We start from the raw sequence: 27,682 nt of genomic DNA, 5'->3' as shown, positions 1-27,682 counted from the left end.
CAAAAGATGGGGAAGGAAACTGCAGGGGATGGGCACATTAGAAATGTGGAGTTTATTCAAGGAAAAGCTACTGTGTGTACTAGATAAATATGTACCTGTCAGGCAGGGAGGAAGCTGTAGAGTGCGGGAGCCGTGGTTTACGAAGGAGGTGGAATCTCTGGTCAAAAGGAAGAAGAAGGCTTATGTTAGGATGAGATGTGAAGGCTCAGTTAGGGCGCTTGAGGGCTACGAGGTAGCCAAGAAAGACCTAAAGAGAGGGCTCAGAAGAGCCAGGAGGAGACATGAGAAGTTGTTGGCGGATAGAATCAGGGTAAACCCTAAGGCTTTCTATAGGTATTCAAGGAATTAAAGAATGACGAAAGTAAGATTAGGCCCAATCAAGGATAGTAGTGGTAAGTTGTGTGTGGAGTCAGATGAGATAGGGGAAGTGCTAAATGAATATTTTTCAACAATATTCACTCTAGAAAACGACAATGTTGATGAGGAGAATACTGACATACAGGCTACTAGACTGGGTGGGATTGAGGTTCACAAGGAAGAGGTATTAGAAATCCTACAGAGTGTGAAGATAGATACGTCCCCTGGGCCGGATGGGATTTATCCTAGGATCCTCTGGGAAGCTAGGGAGGAGATTGCGGAGCCTTTGGCATTGATCTTTAACTCGTCATTGTCTACAGGAATAGTGCCAGATGACTGGAGGATAGCAAATGTGGTTCCCCTGTTCAAGAAGGGGAGTAGAGACAACCCTGGTAATTATAGACCAGCGAGCCTTACCTCAGTTGTTGGTAAAGTGTTAGAAAAGGTTATAAGGGATAGGATTTATGATTATCTAGAAAAGAATAAATTGATTAGGGATAGTCAGCACGGTTTTGTGAAGGGAAGGTCATGCCTCACAAACCTTATTGAGTTCTTTGAGAAGGTGACCAGACAGGTAGATGAGAGTAAACCGGTTGATGTGGTGTATATGGATTTCAGCAAGGCGTTCGATAAGGCTCCCCACAATAGGCTATTGTACAAAATGCGGAGGAATGGAATTGTGGGAGGTATAGCAGTTTGGATCGGAAATTGGCTTGCTGAAAGAAGACAGAGGGTGGTAGTTGATGGGAAATGTTCATCCTGGAGACCAGTTACTAGCGGTGTACCGCAAGGGTCGGTGTTGGGTCCACTGCTGTTTGTCATTTTTATAAACGATCTGGGTGAGGGCGTAGAAGGATGGGTTAGTAAATTTGCAGATGACACTAAGGTCGGTGGAGTTGTGGGTAGTGACGAAGGATGCTGTAGGTTGCAGAGAGACATAGATAAGCTGCAGAGCTGGACTGAGAGGTGGCAAATGGAGTTTAATGCAGACAAGTGTGAGGTGATGCACTTAGGTAGGAGTAACTGGAAGGCAAAGTACTGGGCTAATGGTAAGATTCTTGGTAGTGTAGATGAGCAGAGAGATCTCGGTGTCCATGTACACAGATCCTTGAAAGTTGCCATCCAGGTTGACAGGGCTGTTAAGAAAGCATACAGTGTTTTAGCTTTTATTAATAGAGGGATCGAGTTCCGGAACCAAGAGGTTATGCTGCAGCTGTACAAAACTGTGGTGCGGCTGCACTTGGAGTATTGTGTACAGTTCTGGTCACCGCATTATAAGAAGGATGTGGAAGCTTTGGAAAGGGTGCAGAGGAGATTTACTAGGATGTTGCCTGGTATGGAGGGAAGGTCTTACGAGGAAAGGCTGAGGGACTTGAGGCTGTTTTCATTAGAGAGAAGAAGGTTGAGAGGTGACTTAATTGAAACATATAAAATAATCAGAGGGCTAGATAGGGTGGATAGGGAGAGCCTTTTTCCTTGGATGGTGACGGCGAGCACGAGGGGGCATAGCTTTAAATTGAGGGGTGAAAGATATAGGACAGATGTCAGAGGTAGTTTCTTTACTCAGAGAGTAGTAAGGGAATGGAACGCTTTGCCTGCAACGGTAGTAGATTTGCCAACTTTAGGTACATTTAAGTCGTCATTGGATAAGCATATGGACGTACATGGAATAGTGTAGGTTAGATGGGCTTGAGATCGGTACGACAGGTCGGTACAACATCGAGAGCCGAAGGGCCTGTACTGTGCTGTAAAGTTCTATGTTCTATGTTCTATCATTCATTTGTGGATATGTTTTATGTTTGAAAAAGTTACTGATGAATGTGTTGAATATATTTGGTGTCAAAACACAGTTGTCACCGCACACTGCACACAAATATCAGAAATCTCTTGAGTGTGGGGCCATTTCTCTGGCACATTTGTTAATAATGAGCTTTTCTAAACATATGCTATTTTTAGCAGTAGTACAAACTTTAAGAAAATATTGATACATATAAGTTTTGTTTCGGTCACGTTATTTTTCTTATTTCTCATAGTTTTAACATTGAATTAAAACTTATTTTACTTAAAATCTGTGGTGATAATTATTTATTCCTAACAGTAACTCACATTGCCTGTGTAAAAATAATACTGTGTTGAAAATTTACTGATTGTGTTAACGTCAGGAAAAGTATCAAAATTGAAAATGAATGGATCTATTAGAGGCATATTAACTGTTGGAAGTTCTTTTTATTACCAGCTGACTGTGCACATGTGTTTGTAATTATTTACCACTGACCGGACTTGCAAAATATCATTGACCGATTGGATACAATAAACTTGCAGTCATTTACCTTCACCTTTTGGCAGGTGAAGATTAATTATTAAAACTTTGAAGCCATTGGTTACTTGTTTCCAAAGTAGTAAAGCAGATCAGCAAAGCTACAAACCATAGCTGAAGAAGCCATGCAGAGCGAATCTGTTGTCTGTTTTCTGCATTAAACGAATCAGGTATGTTAAACAGGTTGCATAGCAGAACAGTTATCCAAATGCATGACAGTATTGTTCAAGGTAAGTTCATTTTAACAATCACGGTAATAACATTTATTACATTATTTTGACAAACATATCAATTAAGTTTATTCTTACTATATGTGTGGATCATTTCTTGTATTTTCAGTAAGTTTTGTAAATGCGTCGCAGTGTTGACAAAGGAACAGACTTATCAGGTTAGAAATGATTTACTTAGTAGAACAATAATTCTCTACTGTATGAAAGCATAAGTGCCCTAACGTGTAAATTATTGCAGTATTTTTCTTTCTGATGAATACGTAAAATCGATTTCCATTAATTTTAGCAAACAAGAAAAAAGTTAGAAGCAAGCTGTGCAGGGCTGGGGGACTCCAAGCTTGGAGTCAGTGGGGACAAGGGAATCCCCAGATGAGGTGAAGCAGGCAGAGATGTCTGAGAGCTGGAACTGCAGATTCACAATGTAGAGTCAGTACACCAGATAATGACAACACTACCCTAGTTGGTAGGCTTGACAGCAATGTCAGGGCAGTGTCGGAAAGCACGGAGTGCAGCCAGTTCAGAGGAAGTAGGTTCGACTAAGTAGGAGGGATGTCAGAGAAATTAAGGCAAACAATGTTGCACTGGCAGCTCTAAATGCAGACAAAAGGCCAGCAGTAGAGGCCCAGGTAGAGGGAAACTGTTCGAAGTGGATGAAGGGGTCTGTGGGATGGGAACAGGACTCCAGTCCCAAGAAATGGGCGTGGAGAGGGAGGTGATGGAAGAAGAGTTCAATGTCATGTCAAGCCCAACATTCATTGAGGTGGGGTTGCAGAGCCATAAAACAAAGTTTTTGCTCAGTATGAAAAACTCAGTATCAGGGAGTGGGAAGTCAAAGGAATAGTAAATAACCAACAAGTGGAGGTATTAGGAGAAAAGATGGAGTCGTGGGAAAGGAAGAGTTAGGATGATCCAGAGGGGTGTGAGCATCTGTGAATTATTGTAGCCGGAAAGGAAGAGAAAATGATTCTTGTCAGAACATCAAACAAACCGAAGAATTCAGTGGAATGGGGTGAGGGGGTGGACCCTTGACCACTCCCTCCTTTAGCACTGCCTCATGCTGTCTCAGAGCAGTTCGCACTGCTTCTTCACAGCACCAGGGACCCAGATCTGATTCCAGCCTTTGGCAACTGTGTATGTGGGGTTTGCACATTCTCCCCATGTATGCATGAGTTTCCTCCCACAGTCTAAAGGTGTGCAGGTTATGTGGATTGGCCATGCTATATTGCCCCATTGTGTCCAGGTTGTGCAGGCTAGGTGGGTTAGCCATGGTAAATGCAGTGTTTCAGGGATTGGGTATGCTGGTGCATCTGCTGGGATGCTGTTCAGAGGGTCAGTATGGATTTGATGGGCCAAATGGCCTGCTTGGTATGGCCTGCTTCCACACTGTAGGGATTCTATGAATTATCCAAGCTGGATTGCAATAGCAACACAAACTGGTGTCAGCTCATCTATGCATTTCACCTTGGAAACAACTAAGAACGGTAAACCATGATGTGAAATGACAAACATAGACTCAATCACTTGTTCCAATAAAATAAGCACTTTTTAAGGCATTATCTGTCCATTTTGAATGTAGAGGAAATGAGCCATCAAGTGCAGGCATGAAGATTGAAGGTGCAACAATAGGAACTAAAAATCGAGCATGTCAATTTGACCATCACATGACATCCTTCCCCATTGCAACCCCCTCACCCCCCCCCAACATTATCCAGCCAACAAATTCATCCATTAGGTGCACTGCCTTCCCACAAAAACCATCATTAACTAATTGGATGACATTTGACTGACACACGAAACAGCCTTATTTTCCTCATTTGCAATTTCTATATCTGTTTGCTCTTGTGGTATAACAGTAATACACCCATCTCTGAGTCAAGAGGCCTGGTTTCAAGACTGACTGTTCCAGGGCTATGTAATAACATCTCTGAACTGCTGGAAAAAAAAACGCATTCAAAGAAATTGACCAAAATAATATCTTTTTCAATAGTGTTATGACTTATCTCCAGGATAAAATCATAAGATATGGGAGCAAAATTAGGCCATCCAGCCTATTGCATCTGTTCCACAATTCGATCAATGCTGATATGTTTCGCAATCCCATTTTCCCACCTTCATGCCATAACATTTGATCCTCTTGCTGATCAAGAATCTATCTATATTTGCCATAAACATACGCAATGACTTAACCTGCACAGCCTTCTATGGCATTAAGTTACACAGAGTCACCAACCTTTGGTTGAAGAAATTTCTCCTTATCTCATTTCTAAAGAGTCATCCATTCACTCTGAGACTGCGCCATTGGGTCCTACTCTCTACAACTAGTGGGAGCATCTTCTTGACATCCACTCTATCCAGGCGTCTGAATATTCTGCACGTTTTAATTAGATCCCTCTCTATTCCTCTCAACTCCATCGGCTATAGACTCAGAGACATCAACTGCTCCTCATTTGTCAAACACTTCATCCCTTAGATCATTCTTGTGAACCTTTTCTGGAGCCCCTCCAAGGTCAACACATCTTTCCTGACGTACAGGGTTCAAAACTGCTCACAATATTCCAAACGCAGTCTGATCAGTGCCTTATGCATCTGCAACAGTACATCTCTGCTCTCAAAATAAATGATAACAGTGCACATGCATTCCTAACCTTCATGCTAACTTTAAGGAATCCTTGTTCAGGATTCTCTAAGTCCCGCTGTGCTTCAGATTTCCAAAGCATTCCCCCATTTAGAAAATAGTCTGCATCTCTATTCTTCAGACTAAAGTGAATTACCTTGCATTTTCCCACATTGTACTCCATCTGCTTCTTCTTCGCCAACTCTCTGAACCTGGGCAAGTACTTTTGCAGCCTCCCCACTCCCTCACCACTACCTGCCCTTCTAATTGTCTTTGTGTCATCTGGAAACTAAGCAACAATGCCCTCAATTAGATCATTAATGGATAACTTAAATAATGGTAGTCAAAACACTGGCTCCTGTGAACTCCACTAGTCACCGGCTGCCAATCTGTAAATGTTTCCTTTTTCCGTCTCTCTGCTTTCTGCCAGTCAGTCAACCCTCTATCCATGCCAGTACCGTGCTCCTTTCACCATGGGCTCATCTTACTTAGCATCCTCCTGTAAGGCACCTTGTCAAAGGCCTTCTGGAAATATGATTAGATCATATCCATTGGCTCTCCTTTGTCTAGTCTAACTTATTTGTTACTGCCTCAAAGAATTCTAACATTTTTCAGGCGTGACTTTCTCTTCGACTCTAAAATCTTTCCCAGCAACTGAGGTCTGGCTAACTGGCCTATAATTTTTCATCTTCTGCCTCTGTCCCTTTTAAACATAGCTGTTATGTTAGTCATTTTAGTGTCCTGGAGACTGATCTTTAATTTCTGGAGATTTTAGGACATTCTTTGAGTATTGGTGACCCCCTGTATCACAGCTAAACATAGAAAAGTGGAACATTTTACTCTGTGGGTTGATGTAGCTGTCTTGACTCAGGGAAGGAGCACTAAAAGGTTTAAAATAATTGTTCTTTATTGACTATATAACATCACTGTCTGGATGTGTCAATATATAGGTCTGTAAGCAGCAGTAAGTACCATATTATTATGTCTATGATTCTTGTTTAGATTAATGATAATGGCCAGAAATTTGATGTACTCTCTGATCTCCTAATTCCCTTCCAAGACACCCTGTTAGTTCAGCCATTTTATTACTATTATTGTCATTTAGAAAATCTTTCATTTTTACAATCATTCATACAGATACCCTGCAGTAAAGAACAGCCTCTGCATTTAAACAACAGTCATGGGCTTGATACAGGACCAGGGAACCTTCTGTTTCTCATTATAAAAAAAAACTACGATTTCACTTTGCTATCAGGAATTATATGTCAGTACCTTTTGCAGACATAAACTAGGCCTCTGGTGAGAAAACCTGTGAGAAAATTTACCTTTCTTCCTGTAGGCATCCATTACATTATGGCAGACCTGTATTCCTAATCCCTCTCCCACCCAGTGTCATCAAGACACTTGCCACTGTCTTTCTGGTGACAATAGATCCATTACTGATGATGCCTTTTAAATGATCTACAGAATAGTTTTACAAAATCTTGTTGGATATATTCCGAAGATGCCATGTTACTCTGCGAGTCAATCATCATGGAGCCCAGCTTTCTATGACTTTTTAATGAGTCCCAGTTTTGAATTCTCAAAATCTAGCCACCCAACTTTTAAGTCTACCTAAGATGACAGCAACTTGAGAATCAGCAAAATGAGACTATAGGTCATATGATGCCATTTTCAGACTGCTCTTGGTAAAGGCAATTAAAATTGGCCAAGCTATTTCTATAAAAAATATGCCATTTTTGTCATGATTAGATTCCCTACTGTGTGGAAACAGGCCCTTCGGCCCAACAAGTCCACACTGCCCCTTGAAGCATCCCACCCAGACCCATCCCCCTATAACCCACACACCCCTGAACACTACGGGCAATTTAGCACGGCCAGTCCACCTAGACGGCACATCTTTGGACTGTGGGAGGAAACTGGAGCACCCAGAGGAAACTCACACAGACACGGGGAGAACATACAAACTCCACACAGACAGTCGCCTGAGGGTGGAATCAAGCCCAGGTCCCTGCTGCTGTGAGGCTGCAGTGCTAACCACTGAGCCACCGTGCCACCCATTATCCCCTTTGCATTTTTGTGGGTGGTGTTCCCTACAAAAATCCTTACAAAATTCATTCTTACAGTAGATACCATTCAGTTTTGGCACAAACAAAATCATTTTTTATATATTTCATTGTGCTATTCTCTAACAATTTCCGGTGCATAATAGCCGGATGAATGAATTTTATCTTTGTTAAGTGGTTACTTAGCTGTTTGTACTGACTACTTTGCTCCTTTCACTCTCAGTGACTAAACCACATTTTCAGAAAATATATACTTCAACCCATACACTTCTGTGCTTTGCTTAGTGGGTTTTAAATTACCAGAATGTGAAAATATCTGTTGCTCGTGTATTCAGTCAGAAATATAACCATTGATGATTATCTAGAATTATGTTGTAATAGTCAAACTTGTTTATAGTCAAACACTGTTTTCCAGCTGTTTCCTTGGTATGAAAATCTTAGTAAATATGCTTAAATGTTTTCTTGCTGTTTTCAGTAAATCAAGAGTTCAATATCCTGTGAAAGCAAGCATTTAGAAAATGTCAAGCTCTGTTGTCCTGCGTCGCTTTCAAACACTTGGAGAAGACAATAAGGCATTTGAATCTGAATACCAAGGTAACAAAATCTTTTAGAAGTAACTTCCTTATGTCCATTAAAAATATGATTAATCAGCAATTCTTAGAAAAAATGCATCCTTTAATTTTAAAAGTCTGTGAACGTTAACTATGTTGCTGACATTTTTTCTATTGTTTTTGTTTAATTTTGGAGGAGAATTTCCGTGGTCATAAGATATAAGGAACAGGAGCAGGCAAAATCCATTTGACCCATTAAGCCTTGTTCCACCACTCAATGAGATCATAGCCAATCTATTTTTAATCTTAGCTCCATTTTCCTGCCTGTCCCCCATAACTCTTAACTTCTTTATGAACAGAACATCAGTGTAATTTAGTATGATAATATTCAACAATTCAGCCCTCACAGCTCTACAGGAAAATTCAAATGACTCTCAACTCTCTGGGAAAAGAAATTCCACCTCTCTGATGAAGGGTCTAGGCCTGAAACGTCAGCTTTTGTGCTCCTGAGATGCTGCTTGGCCTGCTGTGTTCATCCAGCTCCACACTTTGTTACCTTGGATTCTCCAGCATCTGCAGTTCCCATTATCACTGATACCACCTCATCTCTGTTGGAATCAGATGTCAAAAAATTTACAGGAAAGATGTGGAAGCATTGGAAAAGGTACAGAAGAGATTTACCTGGATGTTGCCTGGAACGGACGGAAGGTCTTACGAGGAAAGGTTGAGAGGACCAGGGCTTTTCTCTTTAGAATGACAAAGGATGAGAGTTGACTTGATAGAGGTATTAAAATGATCAGAGGTATAGATAGAGTAGACAGCCAGAGACTTTTTCCTGGGGTGGGGGTAGCGATTTATGAGGGGACATAGTTTTAAAGTGAAAGGAGGTAGATATCAGGGAGACGTCAGAGGTAGTCTCTTTACTTAGAGTGTAGTAGGGGCGTGGAATGCATTGCCGGAGAGGGTAGTGGAGTCAGCTTCATTAGGGGCATTCAAGCGGCTATTACATAGGCATACAGATGATAATATAAGGTAGTGGTGGAGGTTAGATAGACCTTAGGTTTTGGGTAAAAGTTTTGCACAACATCATGGACTGAAGGGCATGTATTGTGCTGTACTGTTCTATGTTCTATGTTCTATAAGAATCTTGAGTTCCATGTTTAGCAGCACAATCGATCTTTACTCAAAGTTCTTTTAGCATGCAGCATGGGAGAGGTTCTTGGAACTGTGTCCACTGAATCCTCTGGGCATCTCAGTCAAGGACAGAGTTTTTATCTGTTTCGTGTTATAATAATTACATGCAACATCGATATCATTGTTAGCTATGTCCTCTCAATCTATACATCCAATCCTGTAAACACATGGCCAGTGATGGACATCTCTATGGACAGTCCTACATTCCCCATGATCGCGTGATGTTTACAAAACATCATTATCATCAAATCATCAAACCATGGGATCTTACAATGTACCCCCTTCATTTCCATTCCAAGGTTAATGGTTATACTCCTTCCTGGACATTTACCAGGCTAAGGACTGTTTTAATTCTGTTATTCATTGTATTCATTGCTATCCTTATCATATTCTCTTACTCGTCTTATATTTCCTACTTTCCTAACCAAAGGAGATACAAAAAGATGCTAGTTCCTACAAATTGCTGTAATATTCACAGTATGAGTTCTAATGTAGAGTTAGCTAGAAATAAAATTATATGGTTACACCTAATATTATAATTCTTTAGCCAATGAGTTGTGAGGGGCCTCTCTCCATCATTATCTTGGAATATTGGATAAACATGGCCCTCTGTCTTGAACCTGCAACAATAACTCATTCTATTCGTATGCTGTCTTCTCAGATGAAATTTACTGACTCTACTCTAAATATTTCTATACTAACTCTTTCAATTAATAAGACATCATCTGAAGACACCATCTTAAGACAGAAACACAATCACTTCCACAATACAATGAAATTGTCTGAACTGCTAGAGTTTTACGAAACATAATCTCATTTTCCTTTTAACTTATCATTTGTCTCTGTTATTGTGGGATCACAATTTTCTTTTAATTCTTCCTAAAATACAAACTTCAGGCTGTCTGTTCGCAGACATGTCTTACCTGACTGTCTTTTACAGACATCTGCAACTGTGGTTTGTACAGAACTCCTTATATATTAATTTGTAAGATTCATTGTTCTGCCTAGACCTTACTACCCTGGATTTATATTCTTCTCAAATCTACCATTATCCTTACTTATGATCTCACTTTAATGTTGAACTAGGCAATCTAATTCTGTTACTGCACTGAGAATTTTCTCTGCCAAATGTGTACCAACTAAAAATTCACAGGCAGCTATCTTGTGCCACCTCTGGCCATGGGCTGCCCTAACAACACCACCTTTTGGTCCTTGGCCTATGTGCCTAGCTGGCCGACATCTTAAGGAATACTCAATTCTTATACTAGTATCTGTTCTTCCAACCTCAGTCATCAATTCTTCCACTTCAGGAACTGTCTTTTAGCAAGGCAAATTAGTACGATCGGCACTAAATAATACATCATGCTGTATCAATGCCACCACCTGAGATACAATGTGAATCCAGGAATGGATTTGTGTATTCAGGCCCCCGTCCCACACTTGGCCACACAAACTGGACTCTCTCAGGCTCTCGGCTGGTTGATCTACATGGACTTTGATTTCCTTGATGTGTTCAGACCACTTGTGGATGATTTCTTTAGCCTTCTTAATGTTGTCAACCCAATCAGCTGACGGGTGAGGAATAGGTGGCAGTTTAGCAGTGACATCCTGTAATATCTCTTGGCCTGTGTCTGCGTGGTGGACCTCAAGATCGTCCTGAAGCACAAGTCTTTCTCTAACATCAGTAAAATTTGTTAACTAATGTCCCCAGTTATATTTCTTATGGCAATGTTATGTCCCAACAGAGGACACTGTTTTGACCCTTTGCAATAATGGCTGGCCGCTGAAGCTAAATAATAAGCTGATCCAACTAGGGTTTTCTGCAGAAAAGACTTTTTACTCACTGGTAAAACAGACAGTGTGCAATTCTCATAAGAGTCAAAGCTTTTATCTAGTCAGTACCTCTGGGCATGCCCAGTGATCCCCTTCACAATGACACTGTGACAAGTCCATTCACCTCTTTATAACTCTATAGTTGGGGGTCTTTTTGGCAATATCCAAGTCCCCTCATGGTGCTTGTCTACATTGTGGACTTTCCTTAAGTGATAGGTATGGTTGACCGTATTTAAGTGTAGCACTACTCCTATGGAGTGTCCCCCATTATCATCATCACATGCACCCAGTACTCTAAAAGCAAGGGTTAAACTCCAGATGTGTACAGAGGTGTCTTCTCCCTGACCCATTTCTCCCACTGATTGCCCGATATCCAGTCGGGCACCTGTTGCATGTCTAGTTGTAATTGATCATTGCGTAGTTAGTATTGATCATCATCAAGAACCAGCTCATATAAGTTGTACACATTTGTGCCTTGTGTTGTTTTTGAGAATGGTTCAATTATGAAATTAGTTGTATCCTAAGGGATTTTCAAAATCTCAATGGCACTCAGAATAACTGAGAGACATCTCATTCAACTGACTCATTTTCCTTTGGTCCTGATAATTGCTTATGATCTGTGCATCTTCTGCTGCTACAGGTGCAGAAACTTGAACACATGGACTGACAGGTTCAAGAACAAGGTGTAGAGCTAGATGAACACAGCAGGCCAAGCGGTATCAGAGGAGCAGGAACGGCAGTATTCCTGCTTCTCTGATGCTGCTTGGCCTGCCGCGTTCATCCAGTCTACACCTTGTTATCTCAGATTCTCAAGCATCTGCAGTTCCTACTATCTCAGAAACAGGTTCAAGAACAGCTTCTTCCCTGCTGTTATTAGAACCCTGAAGGACCTCTTTTAACTTCAATAACATTGATGCTGTTAATGTTGATCTTGCTTTGTGTACCTCCTATGCAGCCGTAATTGTATGCCTCACTCTGTCTAAGCACCCTATGATCTGTATATCCTTGTTTGCTGTGATATGCCTGTACTGCTCGCAAAATAAAGCTTTTCACTGTAATTAGGTACATGTGACTACAATAAATTCAATCAAATCAAAATCCTCAAATGTCTGTGCTGTTTCAGTATGGAATTTAGCTGCCTTATCTGTGTACTTATTACCCTGTTTTTGTGGGGTTTACACCTTCTGCTGTGCTTTAATCTTAATTACTGCTGTTCCATGAGGCAATTTAGCTGCTTTCACCAAATCTTTAACCTGCTCTTCATGTTGTATGTGGCCACTGGACAAAGTGACATATCCTTGCTGAGGTCTAGTGATCATATAATCGTGTACTACCCCAAAAGCATACTGACCATCTGTGTATTTATTGACTCTATGAGCCCTGACTAATTTCAGTGCTGCTGTCAGGGCTTTTAATTCTGCTACATGGGATGAGTGTCTACCAGAAATCTGCTCACCTGCCATCATGTTTCTCTCTACATCTACCACCACCCAAGCAATGTGTTAAAATAATATTTGGAAGTTCACTCTGACCAGAAAATGAAACTCCAAACATGACAACTTAAACATTAAGATTGTGAAATTTTACATTTACCTCTTTCCTCAAACTAAACACAACACGAATAGTACATTATGTTGTGGAAGGAAGAGATGATGTATTTTGATTAAAATTAACGTTTTTTGACTTAATTTTTTCTTCTTCCATTAATTTTAATCGACTGCAACCAATTGCAAGAGGTAAAGGTTTCGCATGTTTTAAGAAGCCAATTCAAAATCAACATTTCATAGCAAGTTTCTCTTTTACATGACTACTGCTAATTCCTCAAAAGGAATTTACACCAAGCCATACATGTTCCACACTGATCTAGGCACACACCACACTTTGAAATGACCATACACCTCCCAAATGTAAAATAAACTCAACGTATCTCCAGATCCCAAGTTCCAGAGACATATTACACAAGAGAACATCAACAACCAACGATTCAAGTTGCATACAAATCAAATCACAAAGAATTAACATTTAGTTTAGGGACAACTGGCCTCTCTCTCTCTTATGAATACTTTCTTACTTTCTTATGATCTCAGTTTTTAACTTTTTGTTTACTCTTTGCTCATGAAGAGAATGAGATGGGCAATAGATCCACATTTTAGAACCTATGGTTATATAGCACACAGTCACAAAAAGGGAGTTTTGCCTCCATAAATCTTGGCTGTGATAAATATCTGCTGACCAAAGAGTTTCTCTTTTAAATCCATATGAGCCCAAAGTGCTAATTCTTTTAAGGCCTTATATTCTTTGTTTCTAATTTCTTTTTACTACTCTGTTTGCAAACTAATTGACTTTGTGGAGTTCCAATAAGTTTTAATCATTTGGTCAATTTGTTCAATAACACTTGCCTGTCTGCTGGGGTAAAAAGTTCGAGGTGAGCTTTGTTCCTCTTCTGTGGATTTGCCTGTCTACCTCTTCAACGTTTAACTACAGCCCACAGACGAGCTATTAGTACAGGTCTTTTTGATTCGTAGTGTGGTAGGTCATCCCACTCATTATTATTCCTATATTGGAATGTGTTCGCTTCATCTTCTAACGCATTCTAGTCAACGCCATCACCCTAACCACCCTCTAAGTGCAGCAGAATAGTAGATGTCCTCTACTATGGCAACTATCCGTCCTTGTGGTTTTAAACTCTCATATCTGTGAGCTGCCACCCTTGCTGTTTCCATCTCTGACTGGCCATATATTTGATGAGGGCTGTCAGAATTACAACCACCTTCACATATTTATCTTTTCCATGCCCATTCCACCAAGATTTCTGCTTTGGTGTTGGGGTAATCGGGTCATAATCCCTGCTGATCGTATTTATTATCAGCTTCTGATTGCAATCCAATACACTTTGAACCAATGACGCCTCCAGGCTCCATATTATTTTACCTTTGTCCTTATACGTGATTTCTTTCCAGCTGCCGCAGTCTTATGCTTCACTTAGTGTGCTTTTCCATCCAGGGACCCTGCTGTGGAATTCAACACCACCCCAGTGCAGAATCTCCCTTACCCATCCTGCTTTGGGACTGAAGTCTTCCTGCTGCAAACTATTGGTCCATTGATTGTCTACTGAACACAGCACAATTCCTTCCTCTCCCATCTCTTTCTATACTGCAACTTATAGCTGAAACTGACCTTGGAGTTTGCCCTTTACTAATACGAAACATATTCACACAAATAGGCCCAAGTAATCAATAATGGCCAGTGAATTACCCTTTTCACAGTGACAATTATTGAGGACAGGTGACAATGAGGAGTCTAAGAGTTCCATGTTTAGTAATGCAATCGATCATTTTTCAGAGCTCTTTTACCATGCAGTATGGGACAGGTTCTTCGAACAGTGTCCACTGAATACTCTGGCCCTCCCAGACAAGTACTGTATTTTTATACATTTTGCACTATAATAATTACATGCAACAATGATATGATTATTAGCCATGATCAATGATGGATATCTTTATGGGCAGCCCTAGGTTCCCCACAATCTCGTGATGTTTACCAGGTCTTGGGATCTTACAAATTATGTCATTAATTTCCATTCCAGTGTTAATGGTAATGGCATTTGCCAGACTTATTGATCTCTTAGGACTATTTGAATTCTGTTCTTCATTGTATTCATTGCTTTCCCTATCAAATTCTGTTACTCATCTTATATTTCCTACTTTCCCAATCACAGGCAATACAAAAAGATACTGATTCCCACTAATTGCTATACAACTTATAAAATAAAGAGATAGTTATATATAACTATATATAACATATAATATGTTATGTATAACATATATTATATGATTAGGATCCAAAAGTTAGCATTTTTTAGCCAATGAGTTGTGAGCAGCTTCTGTCCATCCTGAGTTTGGAAGGTCAAGTAAACACTACCCCTTCAATCTTGCAGCTGCAACTGTAACTCATTTTATTCACATGCTGTTTTCTAGGATTAAATTTACTGACCCTACTCTAAATATTTCTGCACTAACTCTCTTACATAATAAGACACCATCTAAGACAGAAATGCATTCACTTTCACAGTTCAATGAACTTCTCTGACCTCCTAGGATTTTACAAAACATAATCTCATTTTTCTTTTAATTTATTTTGCCTCTGTTATTGTGGCATCATATTTTTCTTTTAATTCTTACCAAACTACAAACTTTGGACTATCAGTTCCTAAACATGTCTCATCAGACTGTCTCTGATAGGCATCTGCAACTATGGTTTGTACAGAACTCCTTGTATATTAATTTGTAAGATTCATTGTTCTGCCTAGACCTTATTACCTTGGATTTATCTTCTTCTCAAATCTACCATTATCCTTACTTACAATCTCACTTTAATGCTGAACTAGGCAATCTAATTCTGTTGCTGCAGCTTAATGCCTTCTCTACCAAATGTATACCAACTAAAATCCACAGTCAGTCATCGTATGCCACCTCTGGCTATGGGATGCCCCAACATTGCCAGCTTAAATCAGAGCCCAATTATTGTTATACTACGCTATGAAGAGAGGTTGAATCTAGCTATGAAGAGAGGCTGACTAGATTAGGATTATTTTCATTAGAAAGACGGAGATTGAGGGGGGACCTGATTGAGGTCTACAAAATCATGAGGGGTATAGACAGGGTGGATAGCAAAAAGCTTTTTCCCAGAGTGGGGGACTCAAATACTAGGAGTTCAAAGTGAGAGGAGGAAAGTTTAAGGGAGATATGCGTGGAAAGTTCTTTACACAGAGGGTGGTGGGCGCCTGGAATGCGTTGCCAGCGGAGGTGGTAGACGCAGACACGTTAACGTCTTTTAAGATATATTTGGACAGGTACATGGATGGGCAGGGAGCAAATGGACACAGACTGTTAGAAAATAGATGACAGGTTAGACAGAGGATCTTGATCGGCGCAGGCTTGGAGGGCCGAAGAGCCTGTTCCTGTGCTGTAGGTTTCTTTGCTTCTTTGTTTGTTTTGTTACGTCTTCTAGTAATAGAGTCATTCAGTCACGCAGCACGGAAACAAATCGTTCAGTTCAATTAATCCACGCTGGTCATAATCCCAAAGCTTTGGATTCTAGTTCTAGATTCTATCATCAGAGGCCTATGCCACTAACATCTACTGTGTTAATACCCCTCAGAATTGAACTTGCTTCTTCTAATGGGATGGCACAGTGGCTCAGTGGTTAGCACTGCAGCCTCACAGCACCAGGGACCCGGGTTCAATTCCAGCTTCGGGCGACCGTCTGTGTGGAGTTTACACCTTCTCCCCGTGTCTGCGTGGGTTTCCTCCAGGTACTCCGGTTTCCTCCCACAGTCCAAAAAACAATGTGCAGGCTAGGTGGATTGGCCATGCTAAATTGCCCATAGTGTTCAGGGTTGAGTGGATTATAGCGGGATGGGTCTGGGTGGAATATATCAAGGGGCAGTGTGGACTTGTTGTTTCCACACTGTAGGTAATCTAATCTAAACTCCAATGAGTATGTTAATAAAATGTGAGGCTGCATGAACACAGCAGGCCAAGCAGCATCTCAGGAGCACAAAAGCTGACGTTTCGGGCCTAGACCCTTCATCAGAGAGGGAGATGGGGGGAGGGAACTGGAATAAATAGGGAGAGAGGGGGAGGCGGACCGAAGATGGAGAGTAAAGAAGATAGGTGGAGAGGGTGTAGGTGGGGAGGTAGGGAGGGGATAGGACCTGTCCGTCTTCCCTGGACTGACCTATCCCCTCCCTACCTCCCCACCTACACCCTCTCCACCTATCTTCTTTACTCTCCATCTTCGGTCCGCCTCCCCCTCTCTCCCTATTTATTCCAGTTCCCTCCCCCCATCCCCCTCTCTGATGAAGGGTCTAGGCCCGAAACGTCAGCTTTTGTGCTTCTGAGATGCTGTTTGGCCTGCTGTGTTCATCCAGCCTCACATTTTATTATCTTGGAATCTCCAGCATCTGCAGTTCCCATTATCTCCAATGAGTATGTGTTCATTGTTCAATAATTCCTCATAAGCCAAACTTTCTTCCAATGTATCAGTCTAGTGAACCTCCTCTGAATAGCTTTGAATGCAATTGTGTGCTCTTTAAGTAATGTTACATTTGCGGTTTCCCAATCTGTGGGGTGTCTTCCAGAATTTAAGTAATTTTGGGAGATTACAACCAACTGCTGTCACTGTAGCAAAATCGTAGTACAGTCTCAAAAATCAGGCCATTAGCTCCAGGAGACTTATCAACTTCTGGTTTCAATTGTTCTGCTATAATATTTTCTCCAGTAATTATAGTTATTGTAAACTCACCTCCTTTTTGCCTCTTGGAATTATAGAAACTAAGAACTGAGTAGGCAAATTTCACAGCAAAAACAAAGTTGCTGGAAAAGCTCAGCAGGTCTGGCAGCATCTGTGGAGGAGAAAACAGAGTTAATGTTTCAGGTCCGGTGACCCTTCCCCAGAACTGATAGTGGCTGGGAAAACATCAGTTTATATGCAGAAAATAGGGAGGTGGGTGGGGTAGGGAGTAAACGATAGGATAGAGCTGAAAGAGAGAGAAAGACAGTTGGACAGACAAAGGAGTTGCTAACGATCAGGCTGGGAGGGTGAATAGTTGTTAATGGGGACTGTTAGTGACTAACAACAGGGGGTGAGAAGTAGCAGGCTATGTGGTAACAAGGGGGTGTGGGGTTGGGGGCTGGGACATGGGAGAGCTTAGGCCCTAAAATTATTGAACTCAATATTGAGTCTGGAGGGCTGTAGGGTCCCCAAGTGGAAAATGAAATGTTGTTCCTCCAGCTTGCGCTGGGCTTCACTGGAAAACTGTAGCAAGCCAGAGACAGAGATGTTGGCCAGAGAGCAAGATGGTGCATTGAAATGGCACCCCCTGTTGTTAGTCACCAACAGTCTAATAGTCCCCATTAATGACTATTTACCCTCCCAGCCTGATCGTTAGCAACTCCTTTGTCTGTCCAGCGGTCTTTCTCTATCTTTAGGCTCTATCCTATCGTTTACTCCCTACCCCACCCACCTCCCTATTTTCTGCATATAAACTGATGTTTTCCCAGCCACCATCGGTTCTAAGGAAGGATCACCAGACCCAAAATGTTAACTCTGTTTTCTCCTCCACAGATGCTGCCCGGGGGCGGCACGGCGGCTCAGTGGTTAGCACTGCAGCCTCACAGCACCAGGGACCTGGTTTGATTCCAGCCTCGGGCAACTGTCTGTGTGGAGTTTGCACATTCTCCCCATGTCTGCGTGGGTTTCCTCCGGGTGCTCCGGTTTCCTCCCACAGTCCAAAGATGTGCAGGCTAGGTGGATTGGCCATGCTAAATTGCCCGTAGTGTTCAGGGATATGTGGGTTATGGGGGATGGGTATGGGTGGGATGCTCCAAGAAGCGGTTGTGGACTTGTTGGGCCGAAGGGCCTGTTTCCACACTGTAGGGAATCTAATCTAAAAAACCTGCCGAGATTTTCCAGCAACTTTGTTTTTTATTAGGCAAATTTCACGTTGACCACCCTGTAAGTGAAGAAGTGTTTCCTCAACTTAGTCCTAAAACGGTCTTTTCTGTATTCTGAGACTATGACCCCTCATTTTAGATTGTCTAACCAGGGGCAACATCTCCATGCATCTGGTTTGTATAGCTGTGCTAGAATGTTATAATTTTAATCAAATCCCCTCTCATTCTTCTGAATTCTAGCAAGTATAGAACTAGTAAAATCAATCTCTCCTCATAGGACGCTCCTGCCATCCCAGTATCAGCCTAGTAAACCTTTGCTACACACCCTCAATGGCAAGTATATCTTCACTTAGGTAGGGAGATCAAAACTGCGCACAGTGCTCTAGGTGTGGTCTCAGCGAGGCTGCGTGTAACTACTATAAGACATCTTTACTTTTAAACTCATTCATTTATAAAGCAGGCCAACAATCCATTTGTCTTCTTACTTGTTTGTTGCACCTGCCTGCTTACATTCATTGATTAGTGTACTGAGATCCCTTTGTACATCCACATTTCTCAATGCATCACCATTTAAATAATATTCTACTTTTCTATTTTTCACATGCGTGTATAAATTAATAATTATCCATTTTATACTGCATCTGCCATGCTTACTAACACACTCATCTTGCCGAGATCACCCTGAAGCCTTTTTGAATCCTCCTCACATGTCACAGTCCCACCCAATTTTGTGTGGCCAGCAATCTTAGAAATACAGCATTTGGGTCTGTCATCTACGCCATTTATATGTATCACAAATTACTGGGCCCTAACACTGAACCCTGTGATACACCACTAGTCAATGCTGTATAATTAAGGAAAAATCCTCACATTCTACAAAACTGGACCAAAACTCTGAACTTGTAAAAACTGTCCGAGGAGGACGGACAGGTCAAGGGGGCGGGATGAGGTTAGTAGGTAGGAAATGGAGGTGCGGCTTGAGATGTGTCTCGACTGTGTCTCCCACATTTCCCTCAACTCATCCCTCCCTGCCCCCGCAATAATCGCCAAAAGAGAATCCCCCAGTACTCATATACCACCCCACCAACCTCTGGATACAACGCTTCTGCCATCTACAATCCAACCCCACCACTAATGACATTTTTCCATCCCCACCCTTGTCTGCCTTCCGGGACTCCCTTGTCCACTCCACACTCCCCTCCTACCCCATCACACCCAGCACTTTCCCCTGCATCCGCAGGAAGTGCTACACTTGCCCCCACACCTTCTCCCTCACCCCCATCCCAAGCCCCAAGATGACTTTCCACATCGAGCAGATGTTCACCTGCACATCCGCCAATGTGGTATACCGCATCTTCTGTACCCATTGTGGCTTCCTCTACATTGGGGAAACCAAGCGGAGGCTTGGGGACCGCTTTGCAGAACACCTACGCTCGGTTCGCAATAAACAACTGCACCTCCCAATCGCGAACAGTTTTAACTCCCCTTTCCATTCCTTAAATGACGTGTCCATCCTGGGCCTCCTGCAGTGCCTTAATGATGCCACCCAAAGGTTGCAGGAACAGAAACTCATATTCTGCTTGGGAACCCTGCACTCTAATGGTATCAATGTGGATTTCACAAGCTTCAAAATCTCCCCTCCCCCCACTGCATCCCAAAACCAGCCCAGCTCGTCCCCGCCTCCCTAACCTGTTCTTCCTGCCACCTATCCCCTCCTCCCACCTCAAGCCGCACCTCCATTTCCACTAACCTCATCCCGCCCCCTTGACCTGTCCGTCCTTCCCGGACTGACCTATCTTCTCCTCTATCCATCTTCGGTCTGCCTCCCCCTCTCTCCCTATTTATTTCAGAATCCTCTCCCCATCCCCCTTTTCTGATGAAGCGTCTAGGCCCGAAATATCAGCTTTTGTGCTCGTAAAATGCTGCTTGGCCTGCTGTGTTCATCCAGCTCCGCACTTTGTTATCTCCGATTCTCTAGCATCTGCTGTTCCCATTATCTCTGAACACACTTATTCCTATTCTCTGTTTCCTATCTGTTAACCAGTTCTCAATCCATGGCAGTATATTATCCCAACCCAGTCTGCTTTAATTTTGCCCATTAGTCTGGGTGATTTTCTCTCTCTATCCAATCCATGATTTTTCCCCCCTTCCAAATCTCTGTGATTCTCTCTCTCTCCCCGACTTCTCTTCATAATTCTCTCTCCTCACCAAATTCTTCTCTTCTCTTAGTGATTTTAATTCCCTCTCTTTAACCCTTTCCTCTCAGTGAATCTCTCTCCTCTCCGTGAATAATTTCTTGATATGCTTTCTGTAATCTTCCATTGTGAAGTAAAATTTCTATTCAACGTTTCTGCCCATTTCTTGATTCGCATTATTAATTTCCCCATCTTACTTACGGGACCAACACTTATTTTTGCCGTTCTCTTCCTTCTTGTATACCTGTAGGGGTTTTCACTGTCTGTTTTATAATTCTTTTCAGATTTCTCTGAGACTAATTTCTCCTTCTATTATTTTTATTTTATCCTTTACTGGCTTCTGAAAGTTTCCCATTCGTAGGGAATACCATTAATCTTTTCTCATGCCATCCCTAACTTGCCTAGTTAGCTATGGATGGTTGGAATCATTCCCATAGCACCTTTCTTTCTTCATTGAAAAATGGTTGTTAAGCTATGAAATATCTCCTAAAATGCCTGCGACAGCTTCTTTGTCTTTAAACCTATTTCACAGTCTATTTCACACAACCCTGTCTCCTTAGCCGTGTTACTTGCTTTACTTGTGTTTAAGACTCTAGATTCAGCTCAAACAGAAAATAAAATTCTAACAAGGTATATTTATTCTTACCTAAAGGATCCTCTACTAAGAAGTCATTCATTATCTCTACTTCATTGGACATCACTAGCTCTATGATAGCCTATTCCCTGATTGGTTCCAAAACATACTGTCCTGAATACATTCTACGAACTTATTGTCAGACTACTTTGTCAATTTTGTCTAATCCATGTACAAATTTAAATTTCCCATGATTATTTCAGTACCTTTCTTATGAACCTTCATTACTTCTTGATTTATGCACTGAACAATAGTGTAGTTACTTTCAGAAAGCCTATAGGTCACTCTCATCAGAGTCTTATTTCAATTCCTATTTCTTATCTACTATCCAACTAATTCTATATATGGACCATTTGAACAATGACCATTTCTCACTACTGAACCAATATTTATAAATAAAGCTTTCCCTTCTCTTTTTCATTTCTTCCTAAATTTTAAAAATGCCAACTTAGCCTCTGCTGTGGTCACTTCGAAATCATACCTCAGGAATAGTGATCATAAAATATTAATTATTTCTATTTGTGATATTAACTCATCCATCTCATTACAAATATGCACGCATTCTGTAAAAAGCTTTATATTTTGTCTTTTTAACCATTTTCCCTGTACTAGTGCTATTTAAATAATGTTTATATTCTCTATCCCTTCCTGTCACAATCTAGTTGTCATTATTCACATCATTACTTTACACTATTGTTTTGCCTTTTGACTTTAATTTTCCAAATCTCTCCTCATATGAATATTTCTCCTTCCTGTGATTCTTTAATTTAATCTCTGCAGTCTAATTATAATCTGAGTTCTTGTGGCACAATGGTAGTGTCCCTCCTACTGGGCCAGAAGACCTGTGTTCAAGCCCCACCTTTAATTGAGACCTGTAATGATATGTCTGAATAAGTTCATTTAAATTTAAAACTTTCCACAAGTGATCAGTATACTGCACACAACATAGTTCAGAAGAGGGCCATATCAGTAATGACTGTGCAGGCAACAAAATGGAGTAGATATATTTTAGTCTCCAATTGGCCAACTGACACATCACACATGCCGCTCTTCTATCCCATTAGCAAAGAAGCTCAAGCCATTTCAAGACCTGACCTCAATTGACTAGAACCAGCTATGCCTGAACCAAACAGATTGGATTCAAACCAACCCATAATATTCAGTACTTAGGAAGCTTCTCTTTTGGCAGCAATGTAACCGGAAGAAGTATGTGCTAGTTTTGCTATAAAGAATCTTTTGTAGTCAATATTCAAACAAATGTTCCCCTTCAGTTTCTATAGATATTCTCCAAGAACCAACCACATGTTCTGGAGAAATGAAAGAAACTAGCAATTTAGCCTGTTTCATCCTTAATAAGCATCTGCACAAGACAGTCATCTGAGATGATTTAGATAGCATAAATCATAAGTGAAAGGAACAGTTGAAATTTGTAGAGGAGGGAAAAACAATCAAACTGTTGTTATTGCAGTTTAGCCTTCAATATCTGCTAGTGACTGTGAAGGACTCTATAAGGTGTGTTCATTCGTTTTGCATAACCCCCATCACAATTTCCAGTGCTCCAATGTAGCCTGTTACAAACTTTGAGGATCTGCCCATAAGCCTCCGATCATGGTAATCCTTGAGAATTTTAAATCATTTCTCAGCAAAATTAACGTAAAATTTGGCCTCTCTTTTACCACAAGTATGAGTAATGTGATTCAATAACAGTGGTTTTCTGGGCTACCAGACATAACCAGGTAGTAATATACTTAAATCAATTTTGAGTTCAGTGATCATCTAATTAATTGGAACTTTACCTAGTTCCTGTAGTATCTTAGATAATAAAATGTGAGGCTGGATGAACACAGCAGGCCCAGCAGCATCTCAGGAGCACAAAAGCTGACGTTTCGGGCCTAGACCCTTCATCGGATAGGGGGATGGGGCGAGGGTTCTGGAATAAATAGGGAGAGAGGGGGAGGCGGACCGAAGATGGAGAGAAAAGAAGATAGGTGGAGAGGAGAGTATAGGTGGGGAGGTAGAGAGGGGATAGGTCAGTCCAGGGAAGACGGACAGGTCAAGGAGGTGGGATGAGGTTAGTAGGTAGGAGATGGAGGTGCAGCTTGGGGTGGGAGGAAGGGATGGGTGAGAGGAAGAACAGGTTAGGGAGGCAGAGACGGGTTGGACTGGTTTTGGGATGCAGTGGGTGGAGGGGAAGAGCTGGGCTGGTTCTGTGGTGCAGTGGGGGGAGGGAACAAACTGGGCTGGTTTTGGGATGCGGTGGGGGAAGGGGAGATTTTGAAGCTGGTGAAGTCCACATTGATACCATTGGGCTGCAGGGTTCCCAAGCGGAATATGAGTTGCTGTTCCTGCAACCTGCGGGTGGCATCATTGTGGCACTGCAGGAGGCCCATGATGGACATGTCATCTGAAGAATGGGAGGGGGAGTGGAAATGGTTTGCGACTGGGAGGTGCAGTTGTTTATTGCGAACCGAGTGGAGGCGTTCTGCAAAGCGGTCCCCAAGTCTCCGCTTGGATTCCCCAATGTAGAGGAAGCCACACCGGGTGCAATGGATGCAGTATACCACATTGGCAGATGTGCAGGTGAACCTCTGCTTAATATGGAAAGTCATCCTGGGGCCTGGGATAGGGGTGAGGGAGGAGGTGTGGGGGCAAGTGTAGCATTTCCTGTGGTTGCAGGGGAAGGTGCCGGGTGTTTTGGGATTGGATGGCAGTGTGGAGCGAACAAGGGAGTCACGGAGAGAGTGGTCTCTCCGGAAAGCAGACAAGGGTGGGGATGGAAAAATGTCTTGGGTGGTGGGGTCGGATTGTAGATGGCGGAAGTGTCAGAGGATGATGCGTTGTATCCGGAGGTTGGTGGGGTGGTGTGTGAGAACGAGGGGGATCCTCTTTGGGCAGTTGTGGCGGGGGTGGGGTGTGAGGGATGTGTTGCGGGAAATGTGGGAGACGCGGTCAAGGGGGGAAAGTTGCGGTCCTTGAAGAACTTGGACACCTGGGATGAGCGGGAGTGGAATGCCTCATTGCGGGAGCAGATGCGGCGGAGGCGGAGGAATTGGGAAGAGGGGATGGCATTTTTGCAGGAGGGTGGGTGGGAGGAGGTGTATTCTAGGTAGCTGTGGGAGTCGGTGGGCTTGAAATGGACATCAGTTAAAAGCTGGTTGCCTGAGATGGAGACTGAGAGATCCAGGAAGGTGAGGGATGTGCTGGAGATGGCCCAGGTGAGCTGAAGGTTGGGGTGGAAGGTGTTGGTGAAGTGGATGAACTGTTCGAGCTCCTCTGGGAAGCAAGAGGCGGCGCCGATACAGTCATCAATGTAACGGAGGAAGAGGTGGGGTTTGGGGCCTGTGTAGGTGCAGAAGAGGGACTGTTCCACGTAACCTACAAAGAGGCAGGCATAGCTGGGGCCCATGCGGGTGCCCATGGCCACCCCCTTTGTCTGTAGGAAGTGGGAGTAATCAAAAGAGAAGTTGTTGAGAGTGAGGACGAGTTTGGCTAGGCGGATGAGGGTGTCGGTGGAGGGGGACTGGTCGGGCCTGCGGGACAGGAAGAAGCGGAGGTCCTTGAGGCCATCTGCATCCGGAATACAGGTGTATAGGGACTGGACGTCCATGGTGAAAATGAGGTGTTGGGGGCCAGGGAATCAGAAGTCCTGGAGGAGGTGGAGGGCGTGGGTGGTGTCACGGACGTAGGTAGGGATTTCCTGGACCAAAGGGGAGAAAATGGAGCCCAGATAGGTGGAGATGAGTTCGGTGGGGCAGGAACAGGCTGAGACGATGGGTCGACCAGGGCAGGCAGGTTTGTGGATTTTGGGAAGGAGATAGAAACGGGCCGTGCGGGGTTGGGGAACAATGAGGTTGGAGGCTGTGGGTGGGAGGTCCGCTGAGGTGATGAGGTCATGAATGGTGTTGGAGATGATGGTTTGGTGCTCGGGTGTGGGGTCATGATCGAGGGGGCGGTAGGAGGTGGTGTCGGAGAGTTGGCGTCTGGCCTCGGCGATGTAGAGGTCAGTGTGTCATACTACCACTGCACCACCCTTGTCTGCGGGTTTGATGGTGAGGTTGGGGTGGGGCGGAGGGCTGCCCGTTCTGCGGGGGAGAGGTTGGAGTGGGTGAGAGGGGTGGAGAGGTTGAGGCGGTTAATGTCTCGACACAGTTGGAGATGAAGAGGTCGAGGGAAGGTAGGAGGCCTGGGGGTGGTGTCCAGGAGGAGGACTTGCGTTGGAAGCGGGAGAAGGTGTCAGTGGAGGGAGGGTTAGGTTCCCGGTTAAAGAAGTAGGCATGGAGGCGAAGGCGGCGGAAAAACTGTTCTATGTCCAACCGTGACTGGTATTCGTTGATGTATGGTTGTAGGGGGACAAAGGTGAGCCCCTTACTAGGGACTGACCATTCATCCTCAGTCAGTGGGAGGTCTGGGGGGATGTTGAAGATGCGGCAGGGCTCAGTGTGGCTGTAATCACTGGGGTTGCTGGCTGTGGAGGTTGTGGGCGGAGCGATGAGGTCGTCGGCCGTGGGCGGGGTTCCGTCGGCGTCGGCCGTGGGCGGGGTTCCGTCGCCGGTTAGAGGAGCGGGGGTGGGTGGCAGCAGCTGCGGTGAGGGTGGTGTGTGAGGTGTTGTAACTGGAAGTGGAGGCGGTGACTGCAGCAGCGGTCGGAAGTGGTGTGGCCGGTGGAGGCGGATGTGACGTCATCGGTTGGGTCTCCGGCCGTGTCCTCATGGTCAATGGCGGCGGGTGCAAGGTGGGGGAGGGGCAGGGACAGGCTCGGGATATGGGAGGTGCAGGAATCCTCTTGTGGGTGGCAGGGGCCAGTGAGTTTGTTGTACTTACGATTTTTGGTGTCCAGTAAAGCTGAGTAGAACTGGGTGTTCAGTCTGTGGATCCTGCGGAGGATGAAAAACAGCAGAGGTCCTTTGCAGGTCTGGGAGAGGGAGGCTCTGAGCTGGGGCAGGCTGGATTGCAGTGTCTGGAGGTGCCGGCGCATGGCGGCGAGTGTCTGTTTCAGGACTCGCAGGGACAAACGCTTCTGAAGGTCTGAATATTCTGGGTGTAGAGGTGGTCACGGTTGGGGCCAAATTGGGAAGGCTTGAATGTAGACTGTAGTCCATTGGGGATGATCCGGTTCCGTAGGCAGGTGCTGAGGAAGGTGATGTGGCTGTGGTACCTGGTTTGCTTCAGGACATGGTCGAGCAATTTCAAGGCTGAAGAGATTACAAGAGAGTTGCAGTGGGAGAGAGATTCCCTGAGGTTGGTCTGGAGGGAGGAGGGTAACTTCTTCAGGTTAGGCATCCCTGGAAGATGCTTCGCAGTGAGGTTAAAATTGTATCAGTGTTAATGGGAACTGCAGATGCTGGAGAACCCAAGATAATAAAATGTGAGGCTGGATGAACACAGCAGGCCCAGCAGCATCTCAGGAGCACGCTGACATCTCCTACCTACTAACCTCATCCCACCTCCTTGACCTGTCCGTCTTCCCTGGACTGACCTATCCCCTCCCTACCTCCCCACCTATCTTCTTTTCTCTCCATCTTCGGTCCGCCTCCCCCTCTCTCCCTATTTATTCCAGAACCCTCACCCCATCCCCCTCTCTGATGAAGGGTCTAGGCCCGAAACGTCAGCTTTTGTGCTCCTGAGATGCTGCTGGGCCTGCTGTGTTCATCCAGCCTCACATTTTGTTATCTGTTCTCTTGATACTTATATTCATGTAGCCATTTTGAAGTGAAAATACTTAAGTGCAGGTTAGTGCCATCTGTAAAACTCCTTTTTCAAGGTGGAGAAAGAATTGTAGAAGTATATGGTAATTCCATAGTCGTAGTTTTGTCATTTTCAGATTAGGTCAAATTCCACTCTTTTACTTCTTTAAACTTTTATCTAAAACTTTGGTCTACATTATTTATCCCATATTAGGTCCTGCTCAGTCATCACTGCTGCCATCTCTGACTAAATCATGCTCTAATTTATTTCCCAACAGGTCAATTTCCTAATTTTCATTCTTAAATTGTCTCATACTTTAAGGTCCTTCAGCCTTAAATTTTGCCCTGAACATTTGTGAAGTTCCTACCTTTTGTCCCACAATAGGGGGATGCAGAAGCAGAGGGACCCGGGTGTATATATGCACAGATCATTGAAAGTGGAAGAGCAAATGGGGAAAGCAATAAATAAAGCATATGGCCTGATTGATAGAGGTGTAGGTTACAAGAGTGAGGAGGTGATCCTGAACTTTTAAAAGTCACTTGTTAGACC

At 43.3% G+C, this 27,682-nt stretch overlaps 1 protein-coding gene across 7 annotated transcripts in view; it reads left to right on the top strand.

The window, feature by feature from the left end:
- Positions 1-2,744: 2,744 nt before the first annotated feature.
- The window catches only part of LOC125454018 (bile salt export pump), a 104,257-nt gene continuing 79,319 nt past the window's right edge, over positions 2,745-27,682 (top strand). For 3 of the 7 annotated variants that reach the window (XM_059647351.1, XM_059647349.1, XM_059647344.1), the window contains exons 1-3: positions 2,791-2,904; positions 3,014-3,062; positions 8,060-8,178. In XM_059647351.1, coding sequence (XP_059503334.1) covers positions 8,103-8,178 — 76 coding nt within the window. In that variant the 5' untranslated portion in view covers positions 2,791-2,904; positions 3,014-3,062; positions 8,060-8,102. Of the gene's footprint in view, positions 2,905-3,013; positions 3,063-8,059; positions 8,179-27,682 lie in introns of those variants that run through there. The other 4 variants (XM_059647346.1, XM_059647345.1, XM_059647347.1 and 1 more) reach the window with 4 other exon arrangements.

The sequence above is a fragment of the Stegostoma tigrinum genome, chromosome 7 (assembly GCF_030684315.1).
Source record: "Stegostoma tigrinum isolate sSteTig4 chromosome 7, sSteTig4.hap1, whole genome shotgun sequence".
Classification (NCBI taxonomy): domain Eukaryota; kingdom Metazoa; phylum Chordata; class Chondrichthyes; order Orectolobiformes; family Stegostomatidae; genus Stegostoma; species Stegostoma tigrinum.
This window is presented reverse-complemented; position numbering and strand designations above follow the sequence as displayed.